Raw genomic sequence first — 26191 nt, 5'->3', positions numbered from 1 at the left:
AAAATCTCAACGTCATCGAGAGTGTAAATAGGCCGAATAAATCCAGACATTATTTCCTATGAGCAATGTCCTTAGGTGAGTTATTGAAAAAAGCAGTGTAATTACTGTATGCATCGGTGGGTTTAGTTTTACCACAGGACATACATTCAGTTGAGCCGCAATAGCGTTCTCTATACTGGACAGCTAACAGAACACCAATTTGTCTATGTGTTGTCACGGCTCGTGAGTGGGATCCAAAAGCAAACGCCGGAACCAGGTAAAGTATAAACACAAAATGCATATTTATTGTCTCTCTTTCCAAACGACAACTGAAATACTCTGGCCTTCCGGCAATCCTCCGCACCGAACGTAGAACTGAATGTCTCTCAAAAACAACTCAAATACTCAGGCCTTCCGGCAATGCACCGCCGTCGTCGGCGGCGTCCCGTGTCTCCCTCGTGACGTAGGAATGGAAGCCACTGAAGTCTCCGGACCCAGGAAAACGCGTGTCTGGAAGGCTGTACTCGGCAATCCCTCGGCGCCGAACCTCTGAAAGATGTCCCTCTTTAACTGCTCCCTGAAGACTTGCAGCAGCTGCCAGCGATGAGTGCACTCCTCCCAGCTGCCCTGCATCAATCTGATTAGACCACAGAAGAGAGAACAAGAGTCCCACCAGCTACCTCCTGAATTACTGTGGCTCCCCCTTGTGACCCTGTCCCGTATCCCCACAGTACCCCCCCCTCAACGGGCGCCTCCTGGCGGCCGCCCGGGCTTACCCGGATTGTCCCGATAGAACTCCCGGAATAATGTGGAGCCAAAAATCTGCCGGCGGGGCAGCCAAGATCGTTCCTCCGGTCCATACCCCTCCCAGTCCACCAGATATTGAAACCCCCGCCCCCGACGCCGGACGTCCAGTATCCGGGAAACCCTGTGTGCTGGATGCCCCTCGATGACCAGGGGAGCCGGGGGAGCATTGGCCGGAGGGCTGAATTCGCTCTCCCCCACCGGTTTCAACAGCGAGACGTGAAACGTCGGATGTACCTTCAGGGCCGCCGGCAGGGTCAGACGAACCGCCGAAGGGTTGACGATCTGCTATCTGTCCGATAGGGTATGGTCCGACGTACCTTGGGTTCATCTTGCGGCCCTCCGTTGCCAGGGGGAGGTCCTTCGCGGACAACCACACCTGCTGTCCTACCCTGTACGCCGGTGCGGGGACGCGATGTCGGTCAGCCATCTTCTTGTTGATCTCCCCCGACCGGGTGATAGCTGCCCGCGCCGAGTCCCACACCTCCTGAATCCGCCAGAGATGGTTATCGACGGACGGGACTGCCACTGCTGCCTCCTGGATCTGAAACAACGGGGGCTGAAAACCGAAACAGACCATAAATGGCGACATACCCGTAGCAGAACGTGACAGGGAATTGTGGGCATACTCCACCCACGGCAGGAACTTGCTCCATGACACCGGATGCCGCGCCGCGATGCACCGCAACGCCGACCCCAGGTCTTGATTTGCCCGCTCAGTCTGTCCGTTGGACTGTGGATGATACCCTGAAGATAAACTGGCCCTTGCCCCCACAGCCCTGCAAAACGCACCCCATACCTTAGACGCGAACTGCGGTCCTCTGTCGGATACAATGTCCATAGGGATCCCGTGAATCCGGAACACATGCAAGACCAACAGCTCGGCGGTCTCCAACGCAGAAGGCAGTTTGGTGAGGGGAACATAATGAACCGCTTTGGAAAAACGGTCCACTATGGTCAGAATGGTTGTGTTCCCGTCGGATGGAGGCAAGCCCGTAACAAAGTCCACCCCGATGTGGGACCACGGCCTGCCCGGGACAGGCAATGGTTGCAGCAGGCCCGCCGAGGCCTGATGCGAGGCCTTACCTCTGGCACATTCGGGGCACGCCGCCACAAACGCCCTCGTGTCTCGATCCAGTCCCGGCCACCAAAACCGCTGACGAATGAAGAGAGCCGTCCGTCTCGCCCCCGGATGACACGTCAGCTTCGATGAATGGCCCCACTGAAGTACCTGCGATCTGACCGTCCGTGGCACGAACAGGCGGTCCGCTGGTCCCCCCTCTGGCACCGACTCCCCCCGCTGCGCCTCTTGCACCACCGACTCGATCTCCCAAGTTGCCGCACCTACAATACACTCGGACGGAAGTATGGGCGTGGAATCCGGTGATGCCGGCGGCGGGAAGATCCTGGAAAGGGCGTCCGGCTTGCCGTTCTTGCTTCCCGGGCGATAGGACAACGTAAACTGGAAACGGCTGAGGAACAAGGCCCACCGTGCTTGTCGGGAATTCAGCCTCCGAGCTGCCTGGATGTACGCCAGATTCTTGTGATCCGTCCAAATCCAGAAGGGCTGCAGGCTACCCTCCAACCAATGCCGCCATTCCTGTAGCGCGAGGACCACTGCCAGCAGCTCCCGATTCCCGACGTCATAATTCTTCTCCGCCGGACTCAACCGTTTGGAGAAGAAAGCACATGGATGTAACTTCTGCGTTGACGGATCTCGCTGAGACAGAACGGCCCCGACCCCTGCTTCCGACGCATCCACTTCCACCACAAACTGCCGAGCGGAATCAGGGTGCCTAAGAATAGGGGCGCTGGTGAAGAGAGACCTCAATTTACTAAACGCCCCCTGTGCTTCTGGCGTCCAGCAGAAGGATGCCTTGGTGGATGTTAGCGCGGTGAGAGGTGCGGCCACTCTACTGAAGTCCCTCACAAACCGGCGATAAAAATTTGCGAACCCCAGGAACCGCTGCAAGTCCTTCCGCGTGCCCGGGATCGGCCAGTCTGCTACCGCTCGAATCTTATCAGGATCCGGTTCCACCTGCCCCCGCGCAATCACGAACCCGAGGAAACGAACCGACGCCACGTGAAATTCGCACTTCTCGGGTTTAACGTATAGCCTGTTTTCCAAAAGTCGCCGCAGCACCAGTCGCACCTGTTGCTGGTGCTCGGTGAGGGACCGGGAGAAAATCAGGATATCGTCCAGATAAATGAAAGCGAAGCTACTGGTGATATCCCGAAACAGATTATTCATTAATGACTGGAAGACGGCCGGGGCATTTGTCAACCCAAACGGCATGACCCGATACTCGAATTGCCCCATGGGCGTGTTAAAGGCCGTCTTCCATTCATCACCTTCGCGGATACGAACCAAATGATAGGCGTTTCGGAGATCCAGCTTGGTAAAAAACTGCGCCTGAGAGAGAGGTTCGAATGACGGGTCGATTAACGGCAATGGAGTCTTATTCTTTATCGTGATTTGATTCAAGCCCCGATAGTCAATGCACGGACGCAGTGAGTGGTCCTTTTTCTCAACGAAAAAGAACCCCGCGCCTAACGGGGCGGACGAAGGACGGATGAGACCCGCGTCCAGGCACTCCCGAACGTATTTTTCCATTGCTAACCGTTCCGGGCGGGAGATGTTGAAAAGACGGCTAGTGGGCAGCGGAGCCCCCGGGAGCAAGTCTATCGCACAATCGAAAGGTCGGTGCGGTGGCAGAGTACAAGCCTTGTCCTTACTAAACACCTGCGCAAGGTCATGGTAGACTGATGGAACCGTGGATAAGTCTGGAGGAAGTGATGGTACCACTGGCGTCGCTGGTGTTCCCCCCGCAGCCCGCAGACACCGGGCATGACACCCCACGCTCCAGCCCGCGATGGCCATAGTTGTCCAATCCACCATGGGGTTATGAAGTTTTAACCACGGGAGACCCAGCACGATCGGACTCGCCGGAGACGGAATAATTAGCAACTGAATGGTTTCTGAATGGTTTCCCGATATACGGAGCGTGAGGGGGCCTGTGCGATGCGTGACCCGGCTGATCAGTCGACCATCTAGCGCGTTAACTGCCCTGGCGCCCTCGAGCGTCTCTAACGGTACTCGCAACCGGGCGGCTAGTCCCTCGTCCATAAAATTAGCATCAGAACCGGAGTCCACGAGGGCGGTGGTCGAGTGATTATGGGAATGAAACAGTAGAATGGCCGGAATGGAAATACGGGATGGGATAGTAGAGGACGCCGCGTTACTCACCAGGAGGTCCTCTCCGCCTGGTGAGGAGCCCCGTTTGGGGACTCCGGACAGTTCCTAGCATAATGTCCCGCGCGTCCGCAATACAAACACAGTCGACGACTAAACCGCCGTTCGCGTTCGGACGGAGTCAACCGAGCCCGCCCCAACTGCATCGGCTCGCCCGCGCCTCCCGAAAACTCCCCCCCCGACCCAACCGGGCTCGAAACCTCCCCCCCCGTGAACTGCGGACGCGACGGCCGCCTCCCCCGCTCGCGTTCACGTTCCTGAATGCGATTATCCATCGTAATCGCCAACGAAATAAGCTGCTCCAAAGTGGTGGTGGCGTCGCGAGAGAGCAGCTCGTCTTTCAGGGTCTCCGACAGGTTCCGCGCAAAAATGGTCCTTAGCGTGTGTTCGTTGGCACCGCTCTCGGCGGCAAGGATCCGGAACGAGATAGCAAAGTCCGCCACTGATCCAGACCCCTGCCGCAGCGACAGCAGCCTATTCAAAGCATCCTGCCCCCGCACCGGGTGGTCGAACACACGTCGCAGTTCCTCAGAAAAACCCGCGAAAGAGCTCAACGCCGAGGACTGACCCCCCCACAACGCGGTCGCCCACTGGGCCGCCCTTCCCCGAAACAAATTCATACAAAAGGCTATCTTGGCTCTGTCGGTGGTATAACTGCGGGGCTGCAGGTCGAACACGAGCTCGCAGTTCAGTAAGAAGCGGCCGCACCCCCCGGCTTCCCCTGCATACGGTTCTGGCAGTGGAACCCGCGGCTCCCGGTCGTTGGCGGCGTTGGTCGGACCCTGGTCCTCCTCTCTCCCTGGAAGATCCGGACCTCCCGATGCCGCAGCCCCCGACGTCCCAGGCCGGTCCATCCGTCGATTCAGCCTCTCCAAGGACTCCATCATCAGCACCAGCATCTGCTCGTGCCTCCCCACCATCGCTCCCTGGGCGCTGAGAGCCTCCTGCACGGATGCCGGGTTTGCTGGATCCATGTTGTCTGGCCGAGGGATTCTGTCACGGCTCGTGAGTGGGATCCAAAAGCAAACGCCGGAACCAGGTAAAGTATAAACACAAAATGCGTATTTATTGTCTCTCTTTCCAAACGACAACTGAAATACTCTGGCCTTCCGGCAATCCTCTGCACCGAACGTAGAACTGAATGTCTCTCAAAAACAACTCAAATACTCAGGCCTTCCGGCAATGCACCGCCGTCGTCGGCGGCGTCCCGTGTCTCCCTCGTGACGTAGGAATGGAAGCCACTGAAGTCTCCGGACCCAGGAAAACGCGTGTCTGGAAGGCTGTACTCGGCAATCCCTCGGCGCCGAACCTCTGAAAGATGTCCCTCTTTAACTGCTCCCTGAAGACTTGCAGCAGCTGCCAGCGATGAGTGCACTCCTCCCAGCTGCCCTGCATCAATCTGATTAGACCACAGAAGAGAGAACAAGAGTCCCACCAGCTACCTCCTGAATTACTGTGGCTCCCCCTTGTGACCCTGTCCCGTATCCCCACATGTGTACAGAATCAGATTCAGAAGCCATTTATTGCCACATATGTTCTACAGTTTGACTTGGTACAATATAAGAATAAAATATAATAAAGTAAAATAAATTAATTCTTGCTTGTATAATTATCTTATAGAATTTTTAATCACTTCTGTTTATTACACTTTACCTTGGCAAAACCTAAACTGATATCTACACATGATGGAATAGTATCAGACCTTATTACAGTTCTTTACAGTGACCTTTACATTATGTATCAAGCTTAAAATATAATAGCTGTTAAATGTGCATTTGTTACATTAGAAATAAACATTAAGTCGTAAAAATAAATCAATATTTTCTTTGGTTTTGCTGGTAGGAGAAGCTCGTTAGCACCACTGGGAGCACCCGGCCGGTCTTCGCATTGTATTTAAGCCCCAGTCGTCAGTCTCTCGGTTTTGTGAGAGCCTCATGGCTTTGTTTGTGGGAGCGCTGTTTCTTTGTGTTGTTGAACAACAAAACAATTAATCCTGTGTTTCTCCATTTTTGTCATGGCCCAAGAGCCAGGTTGTGACAATGGGAGGCTCGTCCGGGATTTGAACCAGGGAACTTCGCAGGAGGTCTATAGTTGTCATCAGCAGAGTGTACAAATTATTTGGTTGTGAAGTCAGCTGCGTGGAGGGCTTTTGAATTGGTCCCGGAGGCGTATTGCCAACGTTTTCGGACATGGAGAATTTGCCCGTGACTTGACTGCTGATTTTGGGCGCTGGTGTGCTACATTGAAGGTGGAGTGTTTTGAGGAACTGTGTTAATTGGTAGTGCTGAAACAGTTTGGAAATAATATACTTGAGGTGATAGCGACGCACATTAGTGATCGAAAAGTGAAAAACTGTCACGGAGGCAGCTGCTTTGGACGATGACTACGTGTTGACGCACAAGCAGAATTTTGGGGAGTAGCGTACTTGCCGTGCTGGCTCTGGTGAAAGTGCTCGGGTCGGTGGGGTCTATCCTGTTCATCAGCCGTTTAACCCTGAGACAAGGGGTTGAGGCATAGGGAGTCCAGATAAGGTCTAACTTTTGCCATAGAAGAGGGCATTGGAGGGCAGCTTGTTATGCATATAAGGAGGGGCCGAGACAGAGTGGGGCTACAGAACAGCCAAGAGGGGCTTTTCTGGCAGGGATCTGGATATCCCCAGGTTGGGACCTATTTTAACTAAATATCTTTTATAATCATTTACACCTTTTCTTGGGTTTATCACAAAAAAGATAGTGTCTAAAGACCTGTTGCACAGCATCTACAAAGACTTGAAAGCCTTTTAGTTTCTATGTATATCTCTTAAGCATTACTTCAGAGACAACCGCAACCTCATCTGAAGAGTTTGAACTTGCCCAGGCAGGTCTTGGAAAAAGACATCTCAACATGGCCAGGGATATGGACAAAAAATGCGATGTTCATATTTGAAACATGCCACCATATCCTAGTGTTAGGCTTTTCCTAATTCAGATCTGATAGACAATGGGACAGTCCTGACTCCATCTCTCCCTCCTCCTACCTCTGTATTGCCCTTCCCTTCCCCACCCCCCTCTCCAGTAACGACCCTCTCTATTCCGGAGCCGGATCCCCCACTGACGGACACTGGCATTTCCTTTTTTGCTCTGCTTGTCCATTGTTATGCACCAACCGCCATGTCAAATTCCTTGTATTTCTAATATATTTTGGCAAAAAATGTCCGGGCTCCCAAGTGTCACGCACTCCCGCCACACATCGTATTTCTCACGCCCCGTTGGTTCCTCTCGATTTGCATCCATTTGCCCTAAGGCCCTTTTCAGTTCGTTTTTAGCTCCGACAAAGTTACTTCCTTGATCACATGTCAATTGACGTACGGCTCTGTTGATAAGTCATTCAACATTTCAATGTGGGTGGCACGACAGGAGAGACATGTAAAGATGTAAAAATGTATATTTTTCTTTTTCTTTTTTACTTTTTAATATTTAAATTTTTTTAACTTTATTCCCTTGTTTTATACTAACCCATAGCCTTAGCCTTATTCTACTAACCCTTTGCATTAGCATTTCATTCCACTTTATTTTATTACTTGTGCACTGTTGTCTTGTCTGTCTACTGTCGCGCACTAACCGCCAAGACAAATTCCTTGTATGTTTGACATATTTTGGCTAATAAATGTTTCCTAATTCCTGATTCCTGATTCCTAAAGAGCAGGTCGTATCGCTTATGCCCCTTACGCCCTTGCTTGGTGGGGAATGGACCAAAACAGTCCATTCTACAATAGGTGAATGGTGGGGATGGATCAACGCGCTCCGACGGCAGATCTGCCATTCGCTGCTCTTCCACAGATCTCCAGAGTTTCCTACATTTGACACAATGATGCACATGTGATGCAACGGCTCTGCTGCATCACATGTGCATCATGTGATTCCTCTGTTGATTCCTGGAATCCAGTATCCGTTTGATCTGATTTCATCTATGGTGATTCCCTTTCCTTGATGTTGAACCTTCTCATGACAATGAAATGAGGATCATCACATTACCAAGATGATAATAATCATCAAATAATCATGGATCCTTGTGGATGATCACTGGGTGTTTCTCTGAAGTAAGGCGCGATGAATGTCTCCCTCCCACCTTGAGAATCCCATCTTGATCAAGGAAAGCATCCATGTGATGCAGTTTACTGTGGGATAGGAGTCGGGATCCTTTACTGATCAGCTTAATGTCTTCTGAATGCACTTGGATCTTTAAGGATCTTTGACCTACTTCTTATCTCGCTCCTGAACCGTGCTGTGACTTGCTGATTTATCCTTCTTTACACAACGAAGGAGACGCGCTACAGCTTGTGTGGCTTTATACCATGACGAAAACTTTGACAGGCGGTCAGAGAGACTTACTTGCTCTGTTGTTTGGGCATTCGGTGTTCGAATCCTTTTGACTTCAGGGTCTCCGATTGTGATTTCTGTGAAGACCGCTGTAGCTGGAGGTATTTCCTTCTCCCACAGAAACTCAGGTCCTGTAAACCAGTTTGACGTGAGAAGCTGGCTTATACTTGAACCTCTTGAGGCAACGTCTGCTGGGTTCTTGTCAGTGGCAACAAATTGCCATTGTTGTGGAGTTGTGCTGAGATGTACCTTCTATATCCTATTTGACACGAATGTGTGAAAACAACTCATTGCGAATGTATCCTAAAACTACTTTGGAGTCAGTCCAAAAGTATTCCCCAACCTCCTCAAGGCCAAGCTCCTCCTTCAGGATGTTGTTTGCTGTAACTGAGATGACAGCAGCAGTCACCTGGGGATGGTTAGGATCTTAATGGGAGCTACTCTGGTTATGGGGAAATCCAGAGTTCAATGAACACTTCCATCCTCGTTCACTTGTCTCAGATAAGAACAGTGGCCATACGCGTATGTGCTTGCATCAGAAAAGTGGTGTAGCTCTCTTTTAGAACCCTTCCAAAGTCAGTTGGCACATGCCAACATGGTATGTTCATTTTCTCCAGATTCACCAGATTGTCCTTCCATTGTTGCCACACTGGTTGCAGCTCACTGATGAGCGAGTCATTCCAACCAGTGCCATTTCTGCATGTTTCCTGAAGCACCCTTTTTCCAGTGAGTAGAAAGGAAGCGACAAACCCCAGTGGATCGTAAAGGGACGCAACTGTGGACAGAATGCCACGTTGTGTTGCCGGCTGATCCTTCAGACAGAAGAAAAATCTGAAGCAGTCAGTTTCAATGCTCCAGAGGATGCCAAACGCTCTCTCCATATTTGAATCGATGGGGGCGAGGTCAAAAGTGTTTGTTTCACTGGCGCGTTCAGATGTTGGTATAGGCTACTCACCAGCGCTAATCGCTTGTTACTCAAACTTGTGCAGTTTCAGCCGACCCATGGCACAGAGTTTCCGGACTTTCTTTACAAGCCGTATAGCTTCATTCACATTTTCTATACCCGTGACACCATTGTCAACATAAAAGTCTGTCAGGGGGGGAACAGGCTCTCATTTTCCTTGGCGAGATGTTTTAGTCCGTAGTTTGCACATCCAGGTGATGAATGCACCGAACAGATGAACCTTCATGCGGTATTCCCTCGGCTCTGCATTCAGGTTTCCATCCTTCCACCAAAGGAATCGCAGGTACTCTTTGTCGGCCTCACACACATGAAACATCTTCTCGATATCACACATCGGGGCAATGCAGTGCTGTCGGAATCTTATAACACCATCAAGATTGTTTATCAGATCAGGGCCAGACAGTAGATGGTCGTTTAGGCGTTTAGTTCCCTTGTACTTGGCTGAACAATCAAAAACAACGCAAAACTTCTGTTTTTGAGTGATATACCCCGTGGTGAGGGTTATACCATTGTTCTCCGTCCTTCCTTTTGTCATTAACTTCCTCTGCGTCACCATTTTCTATAATTTCTTTCATAAATTTCATGTAATGCCCCTTGTACTTCTCATTGTTTAGGGGCTTTCTCTTGAGATGATTGAGCCGGGCACTGACTGGTCGCCTATTGTCAGGGATATCTGGTCTCTCTTTGAAGGTAGAGGCATCTCAAAGTGGCCATGACTGTTCCTTTGAATGCCTTTCTTTAAAATGCCCAAAAAACGTATGTCATCACGAGACACCGTTTTGCGTCTTTATGGTGTCACTGGAGGAAGTTCTTTAACAGCAACTCTGTGACACAAGTTGGTGATGCTTAGTGAGTCATTGTGAGGTGATGAAAAACCTACAATACTCCAGCCGAGGTCTGTGCAAACTGCATAAGGTTTGTTGTCTCCTCCTGAGATTACAGTTATGGTCAAAAGTTTACATACACGTGTAAAGAACATAATCTCATGGCTCTCTTGAGTTTCCCGTTATTTCTACAAGTCTGATTTTTCTCTGATAGAGTGATTGGAAGAGATACTTCTTCCATAGCATAGTCTGCTGTCCTTCAAATAATTTCTTCTTTCATCCAGAGACTGCCCAATAAACTCAGGGCAATAGTGTAGGCTATGTTTGCTGTCTTAACAGAACATGCAGGGGAACCTTAAGCCTGTCTTGGACTGCGTGTGATTCTCCGTCTCTGCCACTGTCTCTGTATGGAGGACGCTGGATTTGGCATTTCTTTCTGTGAGATGGCGTTTCTCTGTTGGTGACTCCAATAACTTCAGTGCTTGAAAGGAGGTTATTCGATTACAGGCAATCTCTGCCTCCATTTCCATGAAAGTGACAAAATCCTTGAAGCTTGGAAATTCCAGCGTGTCTCTCATAACTCAAGTGGCCTGGCGGTTCCACCGTGATGCTGCCCGGTTAGGTAACTTAAGGACCGACTTCTGGTTCTCTTCAGTCATTCAGAATGCTGAGGCCTTTAACATGAGGCATGGCTTCCTGACAAGCATAAAGAAAGTCAGCAAATGTCCTGAATCCCTCTGCATCCATCAAAACTTGGATGACCTGCAACTTCCTGATGCTAAACTCAGAAAAAACACAAGTTATCCTGATAGGCCCAGAGCGCCTTTGAAGCCAGCTGTCACGTGATACAGTTTTTATGGATGGAATTGCTCTGGTACCCAGCAGCACCGTCAGGAATCTGGGAGTTCTCTTCGACCAGGATATGACCTTCAACTCGCATATAAAGAAGACTTCAAGGACTGCCTATTTTCATCTACGTAACATATCAAAAATCAGGAACTTCCTGTCTCAAAGTGACGGAGAAAAATTAGTTCACGCGTTTGTCACTTCCAGACTGGACTACTGTAATTCTTTGTTATCAGGCTGCTCTTGTAAATCTCTTAAGCATCTCCAGTTGATTCAGAATGCTGCAGCACGTGTATTAACAAGAACTAAGAAAAGGAATCATATCACTCCTGTATTAACTTCTCTGCACTGGCTCCCTGTTAAATCAAGAATAGATTTTAAGGTACTTCTCCTCACCTACAAGGCACTTGCTGGTGAGGCACCGTCGTATCTTAAAGAGCTTGTAACACCTTATTGCCCTACAAGGCAGCTGCGCTCCATAGATGCTGGGTAACTTGTTGTTCCTATGGTTTTAAAAAGTAGGCTGGGGGCCAGAGCCTTCAGTTATCAAGCTCCTCTTTTGTGGAACCAGCTTCCACTTTCAGTCCGGGGGGCAGATTCGGTCATCTCTTTTAAAGTAAAACTTAAAACTTTCCTTTGATTCTGCCTATAGTTAGGGCTGGCTCAGGTTAGTCCGGACCAGCCCTTAGTTAAGCTGCTATAGGCTTAGAATGCCGGGGGAATTCTTAGGACACGCCGAGCTCCTCTCTCACGCTCTCGTTCTACCATAATTCACGTCTTATTAATGCACATGACTAATTCTGCTTCTTTCCAGGAGTTTTTTTGTGCTTTCTCCCCTAGCAGGTCTCCGTAGATCATGGTTCCTTCTGGACCCTGGTCCTGACACCTACCGTGGCCCTGCTGACGCCTGCTGCTTCCATCATCATCATCATCATTATTATTTTAGATATTAATCATATTTCTGTACTCGTAAACCAACATTACCCTCTCCTAAAGTCTCTGTGCTCTCCCTCCCCACAGGCTTCTGTGGATGGTGGTTCTATGTGATGGTGGTTCTATCTGATGGTGGTTCTATGTGCCGGTGGTTCTATCTGATGGTGGTTCTATGTGATGGTGGTTCTATCTGATGGTGGTTCTATCTGATGATGGTTGTCCCTGCAGTGGTCCTGCTGTGCGCCTGGCTTACTACTCACAATTACTTGAATAATTTCTGTCATAGGAATTGCATGTATTATACATTGTTCATTCTGTACACATGGCATCCATTGTAGTCTGTCCATCCCGTGAGTGGGATCCCTCTTCTGACGTTCTCCCTATGGTTTCTTCCCTTTTTTCCCTCTTGGAAGGGTTTTTTCATTTTTTGGGGAGTTTTTTCTGTGCCGATGGTGGGTTTCGGGACAGAGGATGTTGTATGTGTACAGACTGTAAAGCCCTCTGAGGCAAATTTGTAATTTGCGATCTTGGGCTATACAAAATAAAATGAATTGAATTGAATCCTTATTCTGGATCTTTGTCCAGCTTGACAGTTTTTCTCTGAAGGCTCTCTGTACAACAAACGGCTGACCATACCTGTGGTTGAGATGGTTCCATGCATCTTTGTAGGCCTCGTCATCATTTTTGTACAGTGTGCCATCAAGTGTCTTTCGGGCTGGACCTCCTACATACTTTAAATAGTGCAGTTTCTGAGCAAACAAGATGTTGTTTCTGTCTCTGAGTGATATGAATGAGGCCTTCCACTCTATGAACTGGATTGGGTGAAGGAAGCTACTAATAATATCTTGCCTACACCGGAGAGAGAGGACGGCACTTCAAATGAAGAGGTCTCAGGAGCTCAGAAGTCGGTTAAACACGAAATAGTTTGCTTTGCTGGGACAGAGAACCCAGAGTATATGCTATCAATTGTGCCTGTAAAAGTGAGATCCGATAAAGGTGGAAGGTGTATAGAGACGTATGCTTTTATAGATCCTGGAAGTACAAACACGTTCTGTACAGACGAGCTACGAAAGAGACTGAATATTAGAAGAAAAACATTTATTGAGCACCATGGCTCAAGATGTACCTGGCTAACAGCGACTACTTGACAGTCATCACATGGTCTCAGAACTGGAAGTGTGTGGTCTTGAAGACACAAGGTATGTCCAGTGTTGAGAGGATCGAATGATATGAAAAATTGATAAAGGGTTTAGGATAGGAAAAGGGGACACATAACCGCAGTGCCTATGTTTTAACCTTACAAGTAAGACCAAAAACCTTTTGATAATACAATCAGCCGTATCATGGAGTACACATAAGAGATGCTCTGTAGTTTTACCTGGGCTTGACCTAGGTATTCTAAGACATATAAAGTCATCCTTGTTGACACACCTGCAAGTGGTCTTATTTTTGCATGTGCATGTCATCTAAAACTGTAAAATGCACAATATATATTGAAATGTTTGTGTTATGGACAAAAGTGACAGCAGTTCTGCGAGGAGGTGATGCCTACGTGCAGGTGGACACTGGGATTTATGTGGGGATTTTCAACCGGAGAACAAGGTTTTTTATTCTTCTTTTGGCTATTTTTTAAACTTTTGCTTTTTTAGGGCCTGAGCAGACTGAATGTCGGGCGAAGAATTCTTCCTTATTATTTCAAAACTTCAATCGCACTTTTGAGGCCTTTATCATAGTCAAAAAACTGAATTTTGGCGTGTGCATCAGAAATTTGGATATTCTTGGTTGCACATTAGGTAGAAAAAAATGTCTCTAGCGCCCCCTGGAAGTGCTCCCTCTGGGGAAATGATTACCCAGTTTCACCGATTGAATTGACACCAACACACAGGTGCTCTTGGATATGCTCTACAAAAAAAGTCAATCATGGAATGCAAATGTGCCTAACTAGATTTTCCGCCATTTTGAATGTTGTTATAAACACGTTTTTGCAAACTCCTTTGTGAGTTGAACTTTGTGATTCTCAGGAAATTCTCAGGAAATCATTATTGGGTCAATGCTATTAAAATATTGTTAATATCTCATTGGGTTTCAAAGTTATGGACCACTGAATTTGAAGGCGGTGTGGCCTAAAAGTGAAAGACCTATAACCTATAAGCCACCCACGTTGTCATACAGTGTGTGTAGTTCACAATTTATTATTTCTTGATGGAGCAGAAGTGGTGTGATTAGCTCCCGTTCTCTGCCTTGACTAAATAATGATGGTGATCCTACATATTTTATTTACTTTTTGCATTGACCTTTTGGCACACGGGTCGTCAGTCCAGTTAAAAGTCAGCCTAGCTTATTTTTCTCAACCTCTATAGGCAACATAGAGAACTCTCTCCAGGAATTTTCAATCGTCACTAATCTCAACTGTCACAGAGCAAATACCACCGGAATGTTTTTAATCTCTCAACAAAATTGATCTTATCTCGGGCTCAGAAATACCGAGAAATCATTTTAGACTCTGCTACAAGGGGACCACTGTACATCTCCAAGCTACATGGAACCTTCCCAGCCTGGAGCTCCTGAAGACGTCTCTGTCCCTCCCCGTGTGTGATGAGGTGTGGAGTGAGTGGGTGCAAGTGTCCGTAGTGGATTTACCTCAGGCTGACCCAGGGGCTCACCGGAGTCCGCCGCTCGGCCTCAATGAAGAAACTTTTCAAAAAACTTCAGAGGCTCAGAGCGAACTCGGTTTTATTTACTTCAGAACAAAGATCAGATTATAACGAGTTACAGAGAAAAAGGATAATAAAATGTTGAACAAAAAAAACTGAGATATGTGTTGATAAAAAAACGGCCCGGAGATCTTAATCTACAGCTCTATCACCGTCCAGCAAAAAGCATGAACAAACCAATAACCCCAAAACAACTCTTCTCCGGTTGAACTGAATAACACCGTCCGGATGAGGCCATAAATCCCCCCCAGTGTCCACCTGCATTTGAGCCTCCCATCTCCTTGAAGAACCGTTGTCACTTCTGTCCATTACCTAACACAAACATCTCTGTCTGTCTTACACACTTCTCTGCGCTTCCATCTGAGCAGTCACTCAGCATAATGAACCCTATAGAGACCTTGTCTGCCCCACGGACACAGTTATCTAAGTTAAAGGCAAAGAACCGAGGAGTTATAGTAAATAACTTAATTAAAGTTAAAACTAATAATGCAACAAAATAGGAGAATTAAAGGGGGTCTTTTTCTTCTTTCACAGTTCTTAACGAGTTTGGTCCTTAAAACGGACAAGGTAATTATTGTGGGTGACTTTAACATTCATGTGGATGTCGACAACGACAGCCTTAGTACTGCATTCCTTTCATTGTTAGATTCAATTGGTTTCTGTCAGTGTGTAAATGAACCAACTCACTGTTTTAACCACACTATCGACTTGGTTCTTGTGTATGGGATTGGGATTGAACATTTAACAATTTTTCCACAGAACCCTCTCCTGTCGGACCATTGTCTGATAACCTTTGAATTTCTACTATCAGAACCACCTCCTCCTGCAAAGGGTTTCTACAGTCGACGCTTATCGGATAACGCTGTAGCCTTATTTAAAGAAGCCATTCCTTCTGCTCTAAGTTCAGTGCCCTGCCTCAAGATACAAGAAGACTCCTGTGAGAACCTCAGTCCGTCCCAGATCGATCATTTTGTCGATGCTGCTACAGGCTCTTTGAGAGTGGCGCTGGATGCTAATGTGTTTTTTTATATTTAGTTAATGCTTTTGCTGCGTGAAATAAAAGATTTGAATGCTGTCATTCACATTAAGGAAATTAAATTCCTGTGTCTGCAGCTTAATTGCGACTTGATAATGTCACCGAAGAAATGGCACTACAACACTATAATGTAGTTGTACCAGTGGTGGGTCATCGGGCCCTAAAAAGTTAAAGCTATTTCATAATTTACATTTTGATGAAACATATACCTAGAGCTTTGCCCACTAGCAGCTCATAAAACAAATCAACAGGTAGATGGCTAACCAGCTCCTGGGTGTAGACAGTGGTTTTCCAACAATCAGAAATCAGGAACATTTATTGCCAAATTACGTTAGACATACAAGGAATTTGACATGGCGGTTGGTGCATGACATTGGACAATAAGACAGTGGACAACAATAACACAGTGCAGGAGAATGACATTCAATTTCATTTTGTTCAATTTACAAAATGACTATTTAAATCTACAGTATAAAGTAAAAGAATATAAACTACAGGAATATAAAAGACAGAAGGAAAATAAAACGAAGGTGTTGAGGCGAACAGTTAATCATACTCTACACAACTGTACTGTGAGTGTATGTACATATGGAGTGTGAAGGGATGTGCAGGGGAGTGACCGTTGGAAAAAGGGATGTCGGAGTCAGTCAGTGGGCGACCCGGGGTCTGTCGATGAACGCGACTGCCGCCATTATTCAACAAAGTGAAATTCTGTGGTTGACAAGAGACACCCATGATTGTTTGGTCAGACTGCTCATATTGTTTGGTATACATTTAGAACACAGAGAGTCACACATGGCATACGGAACAGGCACCACAGACAGACAATACTAGAGTATGACTTTCACAGGTGGAGGGGGCACTTTTGCACATCTGCAATGACATACTATCAGTTTTTTTATCTATCACAAAAGGCTGGGGGAGGGAAAGGACGAGGGACGGGGGGGATGCAGGAGGATCCCTGCTTTCACTACAAGCTACTACTGTGGCAACAAGAAGGACAATAAAAAGAAACTACTTTTGTTACGGATCAGGCTTTTTAGGACATGGGTCTTCGGCCTTTATTCTGATGAGTGATAATAACATTGCAATTTCCAGTCAGCAAATGTGGCCGGTTATGTCAGCTTGGTCTCCTAAATAAGAAATTTGTTATTGGCGCCTCACAGATCTGTTTAATCAGAATGTGTAGGGAGGAAGATGGGGGCAAAGCGGGGCTGAGACAAAGGACAGCATGAAAATGCATGAAACCCAAAGTTATTTGAACCTAAATATTTATATTTGATCAACCCTGAACTGAACCTGAACCACTTGGGTGTGCTTTGGGGGGAGGAAAGGCGGGGGGGGTGGCGGCTCGGTGAGAAGAGTGAGAATGCCACGTGCATCACGTCAGTCACAAAATGTCTCAAATTACACCAGAAAAAGTACATTTGTCGCTGCTGCTGTTTTTCTTTTCGTAAAGGGTTTGATAGGTGGCGTAAGCAAAGTTGGGTCAAACCATCCTGGTATGGGGGGGTGCCGCTGGGCTTTTCGGATAATAAAATGTAATAGCCTTCTGAATATAGAATTCAGTTAATGAACTTACACTTATATTAACTGTTTGTATTTGTGAGCATTGCGGTTGGTTTGAATTAAAATGCAGCTTGTTATGTAAAAGACAATATTTTCCTCTCCAGCATTTTCCTTTTGGTTTAGCATTAAAACATTTTAAAATTATTTCTTATTACTACTATGTATTATATATAAATATGCACTAACTCAGGATCATGCACCATCTTTAAAGACAGCACAGAAAAAGTTCACTTCACTGTTATTCACTAATAACCAAAAGAACTCCTTTTTTTATGTCAAGGATTAAACAGCCTAGAAATGCTTATGACCGACCCCCATTACTTGGAGGACACAGCTGTTATCATTATTAAAATATGGTAATGTTTTTAACACTGGATGAAGGGTTATCACATCTGTGAGAAGTCCAGCGGGCTGGAGATGCTCATCGATGCATGTGGTGGTAGTGAAAACAAGTGGCTATTATACTGGTTACTATGCGTTGCAAACATCCACACTATTTATTGTTGGTTCCACACCTTTTACGGAGGAGGTCCGGGTGAAAAGCATTATTGTAGCTGATACAAGAGAAATAAGAATGTAAGACCCAAACTATAATAATCCAGAATGAATTGTCATTGGTTCTTATACACACACAAAACCCACAAGACCATTCTCTGCATGAGTATTAATAGCATACCTGCAAACAAGGGGTGAAAAAGAAAAGGGGGGGGGGGTGTTGAGAGAGTTAAGTATAATCCAAAAGGTGAGCCGATGCACAACAATGTATCATACATATTAGGATGGTGCAGTGTGGTCTTCTTCAAACAAACATCACATTGAGACAAACCATGGCCTCCATGTTGTGTGATGAACCCTCAAAGCTTTTAAACTACGGCCTTTTGAGGGTTCTGCCCAAAAGTCTATCTGATCTGATAAAGATCACAGATTGGGCCCAAACACGTACGGTAATGATAATATGAATCCAGTGCCAAGACTCGACACGTCACATCAAAGATGTTTTATTGCAAAGATCACAAAATCACATTTTCTCCTTGTCTCACTCTAATCTCAGAAAAGTTCCCCAACCCCCCCCCTTCAAAAAAAACCTCTTTGTATTTAACGTGATTAATGTCGATGACATATTTTGATTTCAAAACAGCCGAAAAGCAACATGTTTCCAAGTATGTAATAAGATAAGATAAGTGACATGTAATACATCACTGCCAGGCATTGCATTGCAAAAGAAATCAGATTTTATATCCTAGTTTCATTTGTGAAGAGCTGTTTTGTGCTTTTTATGAACTCAGGTAGTCCAGATAGTTTGGTTCAAAATTGATAGCACAGTGAAAACCATCACCCTTCTATCAATGCTACACCATGTTGTCCACACACGACTTGGAAACAGGGAAAACAATTTGGCATTGAGACATTTGATTTCTCGCAATGCAACCAACCCAAACAGCAGAAGTGTCTGTATATTGTTGCTTTAGTCATATAAAAAAATCGTCTGAATCTATTCTGCAGCCAAGCATAACCATACCCTGTGTATATTAGATATTACATTTAACAATGTGAATAAGCTCACATTTTGGAACATCCTTGTCAGAAATACTGTAATCCAGATAATCCAGGGTTTGGTCTCTCTCTCTGCCCCCCAACGGACAAAACAATATAGTGCAGTTATGGAATTCAAGGGAACATATGATTATGATCCTTTGTTATCAGGGTGACTATCTCCTTCTGTGGAGAGCAGCCAATCACTGGAAAGGCCCTGAGCCAAGACTCTAATCCCACTGATAACACTGCTGCTCTAACTGGTCCAGCAGTTTATCCACTGAGTGTTCTTTGTTCTCTAGTTTTACATATGTCTCCCAGTGATCAGGTCCAGCCGAGGCCGGTTTGCTTTTCTGCAGCCTCCATAACCTTGTTCACACAAACCTGTGAACCAGTCTCTCCAGTAAGTACCACTTGATTCATTTTGCCCTCCTCCTCCGTTTTATGATGACCGTCCGGCATACCAGTTCCAGCTCTATACGAGTCAGTCCTGTAGCTCATACTGTGGCAGCGCCTCGGCTGGATGGCTGGCATATCTATCTTGTCCAGCGTGGATAAAGAGGTGGCGGACACCAGGCAACTGTTGAGCTTGACAAGTGGGGGGGGCAGCAAATTGAAGCTGGCACTGCCCCCGTGCTCAGCCCCAAACTGTGTGTAAAAGTCTGTCTGACTAGAATTACATGAGTTGGAGTAGCATGAGTGGAGGGAGAGCGGAGGCTCTGACTCGTGGTCGTGGAGGACTTCTGTCTGAAGAACTGCTTGCTGGTAGATGCCCTCCACAATGCGCTCTTGGTCTCTGGGGTGTCTGGTGAGAAGCAGCGGCTCAGAGCTGGCCAGCTGCAGGAGGATGTTGAGATGGGCAGCTGGTAAACTGCTCACCCAGTGGTAGGGTCTAGCCATGGAGTTGGCTGCAGCTCTTTCTTTAAGTTCTGCCAAGTGAACCGTTGCGGACACAGAGCAGATTACACTGCGCATCTGAGCCAGCAGCATCTGAGTCTCTCTGTCCCTGTTCTCATACAGGATTGTGGTGGCACATATTAGGATGAAGAGTCCAACCCCCATGATGACAGGACCCAGCAGCTTTATCCGCTCACTGTGGATGGGACTGGCTGTGTGAGCTGGCTTACCTTCAAGACTCGATCCAGATGTCTGTGACTCAGAGACATTTTTCCCATCTGTTGGCTCCAGGATGGAAGTTCTCTGTAACCAGTAGGGCCAGTATCCTGCCACAGCCAGAGCAGTGCCAACAACCACCACGATGACCCCCAGCACCAAGAAGGCTCCAGGTATGGAGCGGATGCGAAGTCTGCCTCGAATCAAACCGTCCTTCTTTCTTCCTCTTAAGGTAAAAGTAGACGTCTGTCGGCAGGGATGTGAAGGGGGTGTAACACCCTCGCCATTCTGGGTCTTCATGGCTCAGGTAAGTACAGAGCTACTGATCAACCCTGTGAGAGAAGTGATGACATTTTAAGAATTCCTGCAGTTTTAACAACATGTTAAATACCTTCCAGCCTGTATCTGGGCGTGGAAATACATCAGTCAGCTTAATGTTTTAAACTTTGGCCTGATAAGATCACACATATGGAGCAAGTCTCTAATCCATTTCTTATGGAACTAAGGAAAGGGATCATAATGCTCCGGTATTAGTTTCTCTGCACCGGCTCCCCAAAAATGTAAGGTACTTCTCCTCACTTACAAGGCACTTGCCTTATCTTAAGGAGCTTATAATACCATATTTCCCTACTAGAGAGTATTAAGTATAATTTTGGCTGAACAGTTAATCTAACTTCCAAAACTCACTCAGACCAACAATACACTCCAGATGCGCTCGTTCCACTAATCACTGGAAACAAAATCTCAGAAAATGTCACTCATAACACACTGACCTAAAAAACAGGGGGCATTACATTAATTATGAACTTTTATTTTATTTAAGTTTTACATAAACAGTATTTTATTATAGAATAAAATATTTTTTCTTCTCCACACCCCGCATTCATTGCCTCCAGTGAAGTTATCTGGTCATGTGGATGGTGGTCATAAACCTTCCACCTCTATGCAGAGAAAAATTCCACTATGGGGTTTAAGAAGGGGAGTATGGAGGCAGGAATAATACTGACATCCCTTGGGGTGCTGCAAAACGCCTGTGACAGAAACAGAGTGGTGGAATGCCACATGATCCCACACAACAACCAAGCTCTTGAAGATACAACGGTGCCTCACCAGCAAGTGCCTTGTAGGTGAGGAGAAGTACCTTAAAATCTATTCATGATTTGACAGGGAGCCAGTGCAGAGAAGTTAATACAGGAGTGATATGATCACTTTTCTCAGTTCTTGTTAATACACGTGCTGCAGCATTCTGAATCAACTGGAGAGGCTTAAGAGATTTACAAAAGCTGAGTGCAGTTCCTTTGATACCAATTAAATGTTCTAGTCTCTGCAACAGGATACAATGGTCTATGGTATCATAGAGGTCCAGCACTGTTTCTGTACTGTGATGCGCTCAAAATCCTGACTGGAAATCCTCAAACAAAGAATTGTTTTGTAGAAAGTCACATAATTGATTTGCGACGGATTTCTCAAGGATCTTAGGGAGGAAGGGAAGATTAGAGATAGGTCTGTAGTTAGCCAACACCTCTGGAGCAAGAGTAGGTTTCTTAAGAAGAGGTTTAATTACAGCTACCTTGAAGGACTGTGGTACATGTCCTGTCAACAAAGACAGATCCATAATATCTAATAAGGATGTGCTAACTAAAGGAAAAACTTCCTTAAGCAGCTTGGTCGGAATCGGATCCAGGAGACAAGTAGAAGATTTAGACTTTGAAAATAAAGTCAGTTGATCAAGGTTGATGGAAGAGAAGGCATCCAAACAGGCATCAGGGCCCACTGCTGCATCCAAGGTTCCTACATCGGAGGACAGGTTGGCACTGGTTGAAGGCAGGAGACCATCAATTTTCTCTTTGATAGTCAGAATCTTATCATTGAAGAAGTTCATGAAGTCGTTACTAGTGAGGTCCAAAGGAATACACGGCTCGACAGAGCTGTGACTCTCTGTCAGTCGGGCTACAGTGCTGAAGAGAAACCTGGAGTTGTTTTTATTTTTCTCTATTAATGATGAGTAATAAGATGCTCTTGCGTTACGGAGAGCCTTCTTATACGTTTTAAGGCTGTCTTGCCAAACTAGCCTAGATCCTTCTGATTTGGTGGAACGCCATAATCGTTCAAGCTTCCGCACAGTTTGCTTTAGGTTCCGTGTTTGAGGGTTATACCACGGAGCAGACTTCCTTCTTGTTGCTATTCTTCTTTCCAGAGGAGCAATAGCATCCAGCGCCACTCTCAAAGAGCCTGTAGCAGCATCGACAAAATGATCGATCTGGGACGGATTGAGGTTCTCACAGGAGTCTTCTTGTATCTTGAGGCAGGGCACTGAACTTAGAGCAGAAGGAATGGCTTCTTTAAATAAGGCTACAGCAATATCCGATAAGCGTCGACTGTAGAAACCTTTGGCAGGAGGAGGTGGTTCTGATAGTAGAAATTCAAAGGTTATCAGACAATGGTCCGACAGGAGTCAAGTCAAGTAATTTTATTTTGTAAAGCCCATAATCGCAAATTACAAATTTGCCTCAGAGGGCTTTACAGTCTGTACACATACAACATCCTCTGCCCCGAAACCCACCATCGGCACAGGAAAAACTCCCCAAAAAATTTAAAAACCCTTACAAGAGGGAAAAAAGGGAAGAAACCTTAGGGAGAACGTCAGAGGAGGGATCCCACTCCCGGGATGGACAGACTACAATGGATGCCATGTGTACAGAATGAACAATGTATAATACATGCAATTCCTATGACAGAAATGATTCAAGCAATTGTGAGTAGTAAGCCAGGCGCACAGCAGGACCACTGCAGGGACAACCACCATCACATAGAACCCCCATCACATAGAACCACAATCCACAGAATCCTGTGGGGAGGGAGAGCACAGAGATTTTAGGAGAGGGTAATGTCGGTTTATGAGTAAAGTAATATGATTAATATCCAAAATAATAATAATGATGATGATGGCAGCAGCAGGCGTCAGCATGGCCACGGTAGGTGTCAGGAACCACGATCTACGGAGACCTGCTAGGGAAGAAAGCACAAAAAAAAACTCCCGGAAAGAAGCTGAATTAGTCATGTGCATTAATAAAACTTGAATTATGGTAGAACGAGAGCGTGAGAGAGGAGCTCGGCGTGTCCTAAGAATTCCCCCGGCATTCTAAGCCTATAGCAGCTTCACTAAGGGCTGGTCCGGGCTAACCTGAGCCAGCCCTAACTATAGGCAGAATCAAAGAGGAACGTTTTAAGTTTTACTTTAAAAGAGCTGACCGAATCTGCCCCCCGGACTGAAAGTGGAACCTGGTTCCACAAAAGAGGAGCTTGATAACTTAGGGCTCTGGCCCCCGGCCTACTTTTGATTTTTGATATGTTACGTAGATGAAAATAGGCAGTCCTTGAAATCTTCTTTATATGCGAGTTGAAGGTCATATCCTAGTCGAAGAGAACTCCCAGATTCCTGATGGTGCTGCTGGGTACCAGAGCAATTCCATCCATAAAAACTGTATCACGTGACAGCTGGCTTCGAAGGAGAGGGTTCTGTGGAAAAATTGTTAAATGTTCAATCTCAATCCCATACACAAGCACCAAGTCGAGAGTGTGGTTAAAACAGTGAGTTGGTTTATTTACACACTGACAGAAACCGATTGAATCTAACAATGAAAGGAATGCAGTACTAAGGCTGTCGTTGTCGACATCCACATGAATGTTAAAGTCACCCACAATAATTACCTTGTCCGTTTTAAGGACCAACCTTGTTAAGAACTGTGAAAATTCAGAAAGAAATTCTGAATAAGGACCTGGGGCCCTGTACACTATTACAAAGAGAACCAGGCTTTCAAATGAGTTATAATCCACTTTAGGTTTAAAGTTTATTAAAAGGCAGGAGTCATAAATAGCTGCCACTCCTCCCCCTCGGCCTGTGCCTCGGGGAATATGAGTATTAACATGACTCGGAGGAGTCGCTTCATTTAAACAGAAATATTCCCCATTCAACAACCACGTTTCAGTAAGACAAAATATATCGACATGGTGATCTGATATTAGTTCATTTACCCAAACAGCTTTAGATGACAGAGATCTGATATTCAAAAGACCCCCTTTAATTCTCCTATTTTGTTTCACTATTGCATTATTAGTTTTAACTTTAATTAAGTTATTTACTACAACTCCTCGGTTGTTTGCCTTTAACTTAGATAACTGTGTCCGTGGGGCAGACAAGGTCTCTATAGGGTTCATTATGCTGAGTGACTGCTCAGATCGAAGCGCAGAGAAGTGTGTAAGACTGCGACTCTGCTCCCTGGTCTGAACTCTGGGTCATGGATTAAGTCCACTAAGAAACTGGGTCAGGTTCTTAGAAAGAAGTTCAGCTCCATCCAAAGTGGGATGGATGCCGTCCCTCCTAATCAGACCAGGCTCTCCCCAAAACGTCTTCCAGTGATCAACGAAGCCCACATTATTTACTGGGCACCACCTCGACAACCAGCGGCGGAATGACGACATGCGGCTGTACATGACGTGCAGAGACTCTCCTCTCAACTCTTTCCTCCTCTCTAGACTCTCTCTGCCCTCTTATGACACGACAGACTGGCAAATCCCCTCCGGCTCCGTGGCTGTCTCAACCGGTCCGTGCCATGAGAGCCACCATGCGAGCGTCGGAAAGGAGATGGCGTAAATATAAACGACCCTGCGACCTGCTTAAATTTCAATCTCTCCTCTCCTCGTTTTCTGCTTCTATCTCTGCTGCCAAAAGCTCTTTCTACCAATCCAAAATCGAATCTTCATTTTCTAACCCCAAAAAACCCTTCTCGATCTTCCCCAACCTCCTCGAACCCCCTACCCCTCCTCCCCCCTCCACCCTTCTTCCGGGAGACTTGGTCAACTACTTCACCAAGAAAATAGCTGACATACGCTCCTCCTTCTCAAACCCACCTCCTACTTCTCGCGTTGCACCAACCTCACCTCTTTCGCCCTGACTTTCCTCTTTCACCGCCCTCTCTCCTAACCAAATTCTTACCCTAGTAACCTCTGCCCGTCCGACCACCTGCCCTCTTTACCCCATTCCATCACATCTTCTACAATCTATCGCACCTGACCTTCTTCCGTTCCTCACCTGTCTCATCAACAACGCTCTGTTATCTGGCTGTTTTCCCAATTCTCTGAAGGAGGCAAGAGTCAATCCCCTCCTGAAGAAATCTACCCTCAACCCTTCTGAAGAAAACAACTACAGACCGGTCTCTCTTCTTCCCTTTTTGTCCAAAACCCTTGAACGTGCTCTTTCTCGTATCTTTAATCAACTCTCTTCTTATCTCCGCTGTAACAACCTCCTTGACCCCCACCAGTCAGGTTTCAAGGCAGGCCACTCCACAGAGACTGCCCTCCTTGCTGTCTCAGAGCAACTCCACACTGCTAGAGCCGCCTCGCTCTCCTCTGTCCTCATCCTTCTGGACCTCTCTGCTGCATTTGACACGGTCAACCACCAGATCCTTATTTCCTCCCTTCAGGAACTTGGTGTCACAGGCTCTGCTCTCTCCCTTCTCTCGTCCTACCTCGACGGCCGCACCTACCGGGTAACCTGGCGAGGATCTGTGTCGGAACCTTGTCCTCTTACTACTGGAATTCCTCAGGGTTCGGTGCTGGGTCCCCTCCTGTTTTCGCTTTACACCAACTCTCTTGGCGCTGTCATTTGCTCGCATGGCTTCTCCTACCACAGCTATGCCGATGACACCCAACTAATTCTCTCCTTCCCTCACTCGGACACCCAGGTGGCGGCTTGGATCTCTGTCTGTCTAACTGACATCTCTCGGTGGATGTCTGCCCACCATCTGAAAATCAACCCCGACAAGACTGAACTACTTCTCTTTCCCGGAAAAGATTCGCTTACCCAGGACCTGACAGTCAACTTTGGAAACTCCGTACTAACGCCCACTTTGACCGCTAAGAACCTCGGTGTTACACTCGACAGCCAACTCTTCCTAACTCCCAACATCACAGCGACAACGCGATCCTGTAGATACACGCTCTACAACATCAGGAGAATACGTCCCCTTCTCACTCAGAAGGCAGCGCAGGTACTGATTCAGGCTCTTGTCATCTCCCGCCTGGACTACTGCAACTCCCTCCTGGCTGGTCTCCCTGCCACCGCCATTCGACCTCTGCAGCTCATTCAGAATGCAGCAGCTCGACTGGTCTTCAACCTTCCGAAATTCTCCCACACTACTCCACTCCTCCGCTCTCTTCACTGGCTACCGGTGGCCGCCCGCATCCAGTTCAAAACATTGGTGCT

General features: G+C 46.7%; 1 protein-coding gene across 1 annotated transcript; it reads right to left on the bottom strand.

The window, feature by feature from the left end:
* Nucleotides 1–18996: 18996 nt before the first annotated feature.
* On the bottom strand, nucleotides 18997–20359 carry tmem200b (transmembrane protein 200B). The gene has a single exon (XM_078081255.1). It carries the CDS (start codon nucleotides 20224–20226, stop codon nucleotides 19138–19140), a length of 1089 nt encoding a protein of 362 aa, XP_077937381.1. The 5' UTR covers nucleotides 20227–20359; the 3' UTR covers nucleotides 18997–19137.
* Between the last annotated feature and the right edge of the window lie 5832 nt (nucleotides 20360–26191).

The sequence above is a fragment of the Gasterosteus aculeatus genome, chromosome 10, assembly GCF_964276395.1.
Source record: "Gasterosteus aculeatus chromosome 10, fGasAcu3.hap1.1, whole genome shotgun sequence".
Taxonomy (NCBI): Eukaryota; Metazoa; Chordata; class Actinopteri; order Perciformes; family Gasterosteidae; genus Gasterosteus; species Gasterosteus aculeatus.
This window is presented reverse-complemented; position numbering and strand designations above follow the sequence as displayed.

Bases quoted from the DNA above. Each gene is read 5' to 3' on its own strand.
- tmem200b (XM_078081255.1), bottom strand. From the start codon at position 20,226: ATGAAGACCCAGAATGGCGAGGGTGTTACACCCCCTTCACATCCCTGC.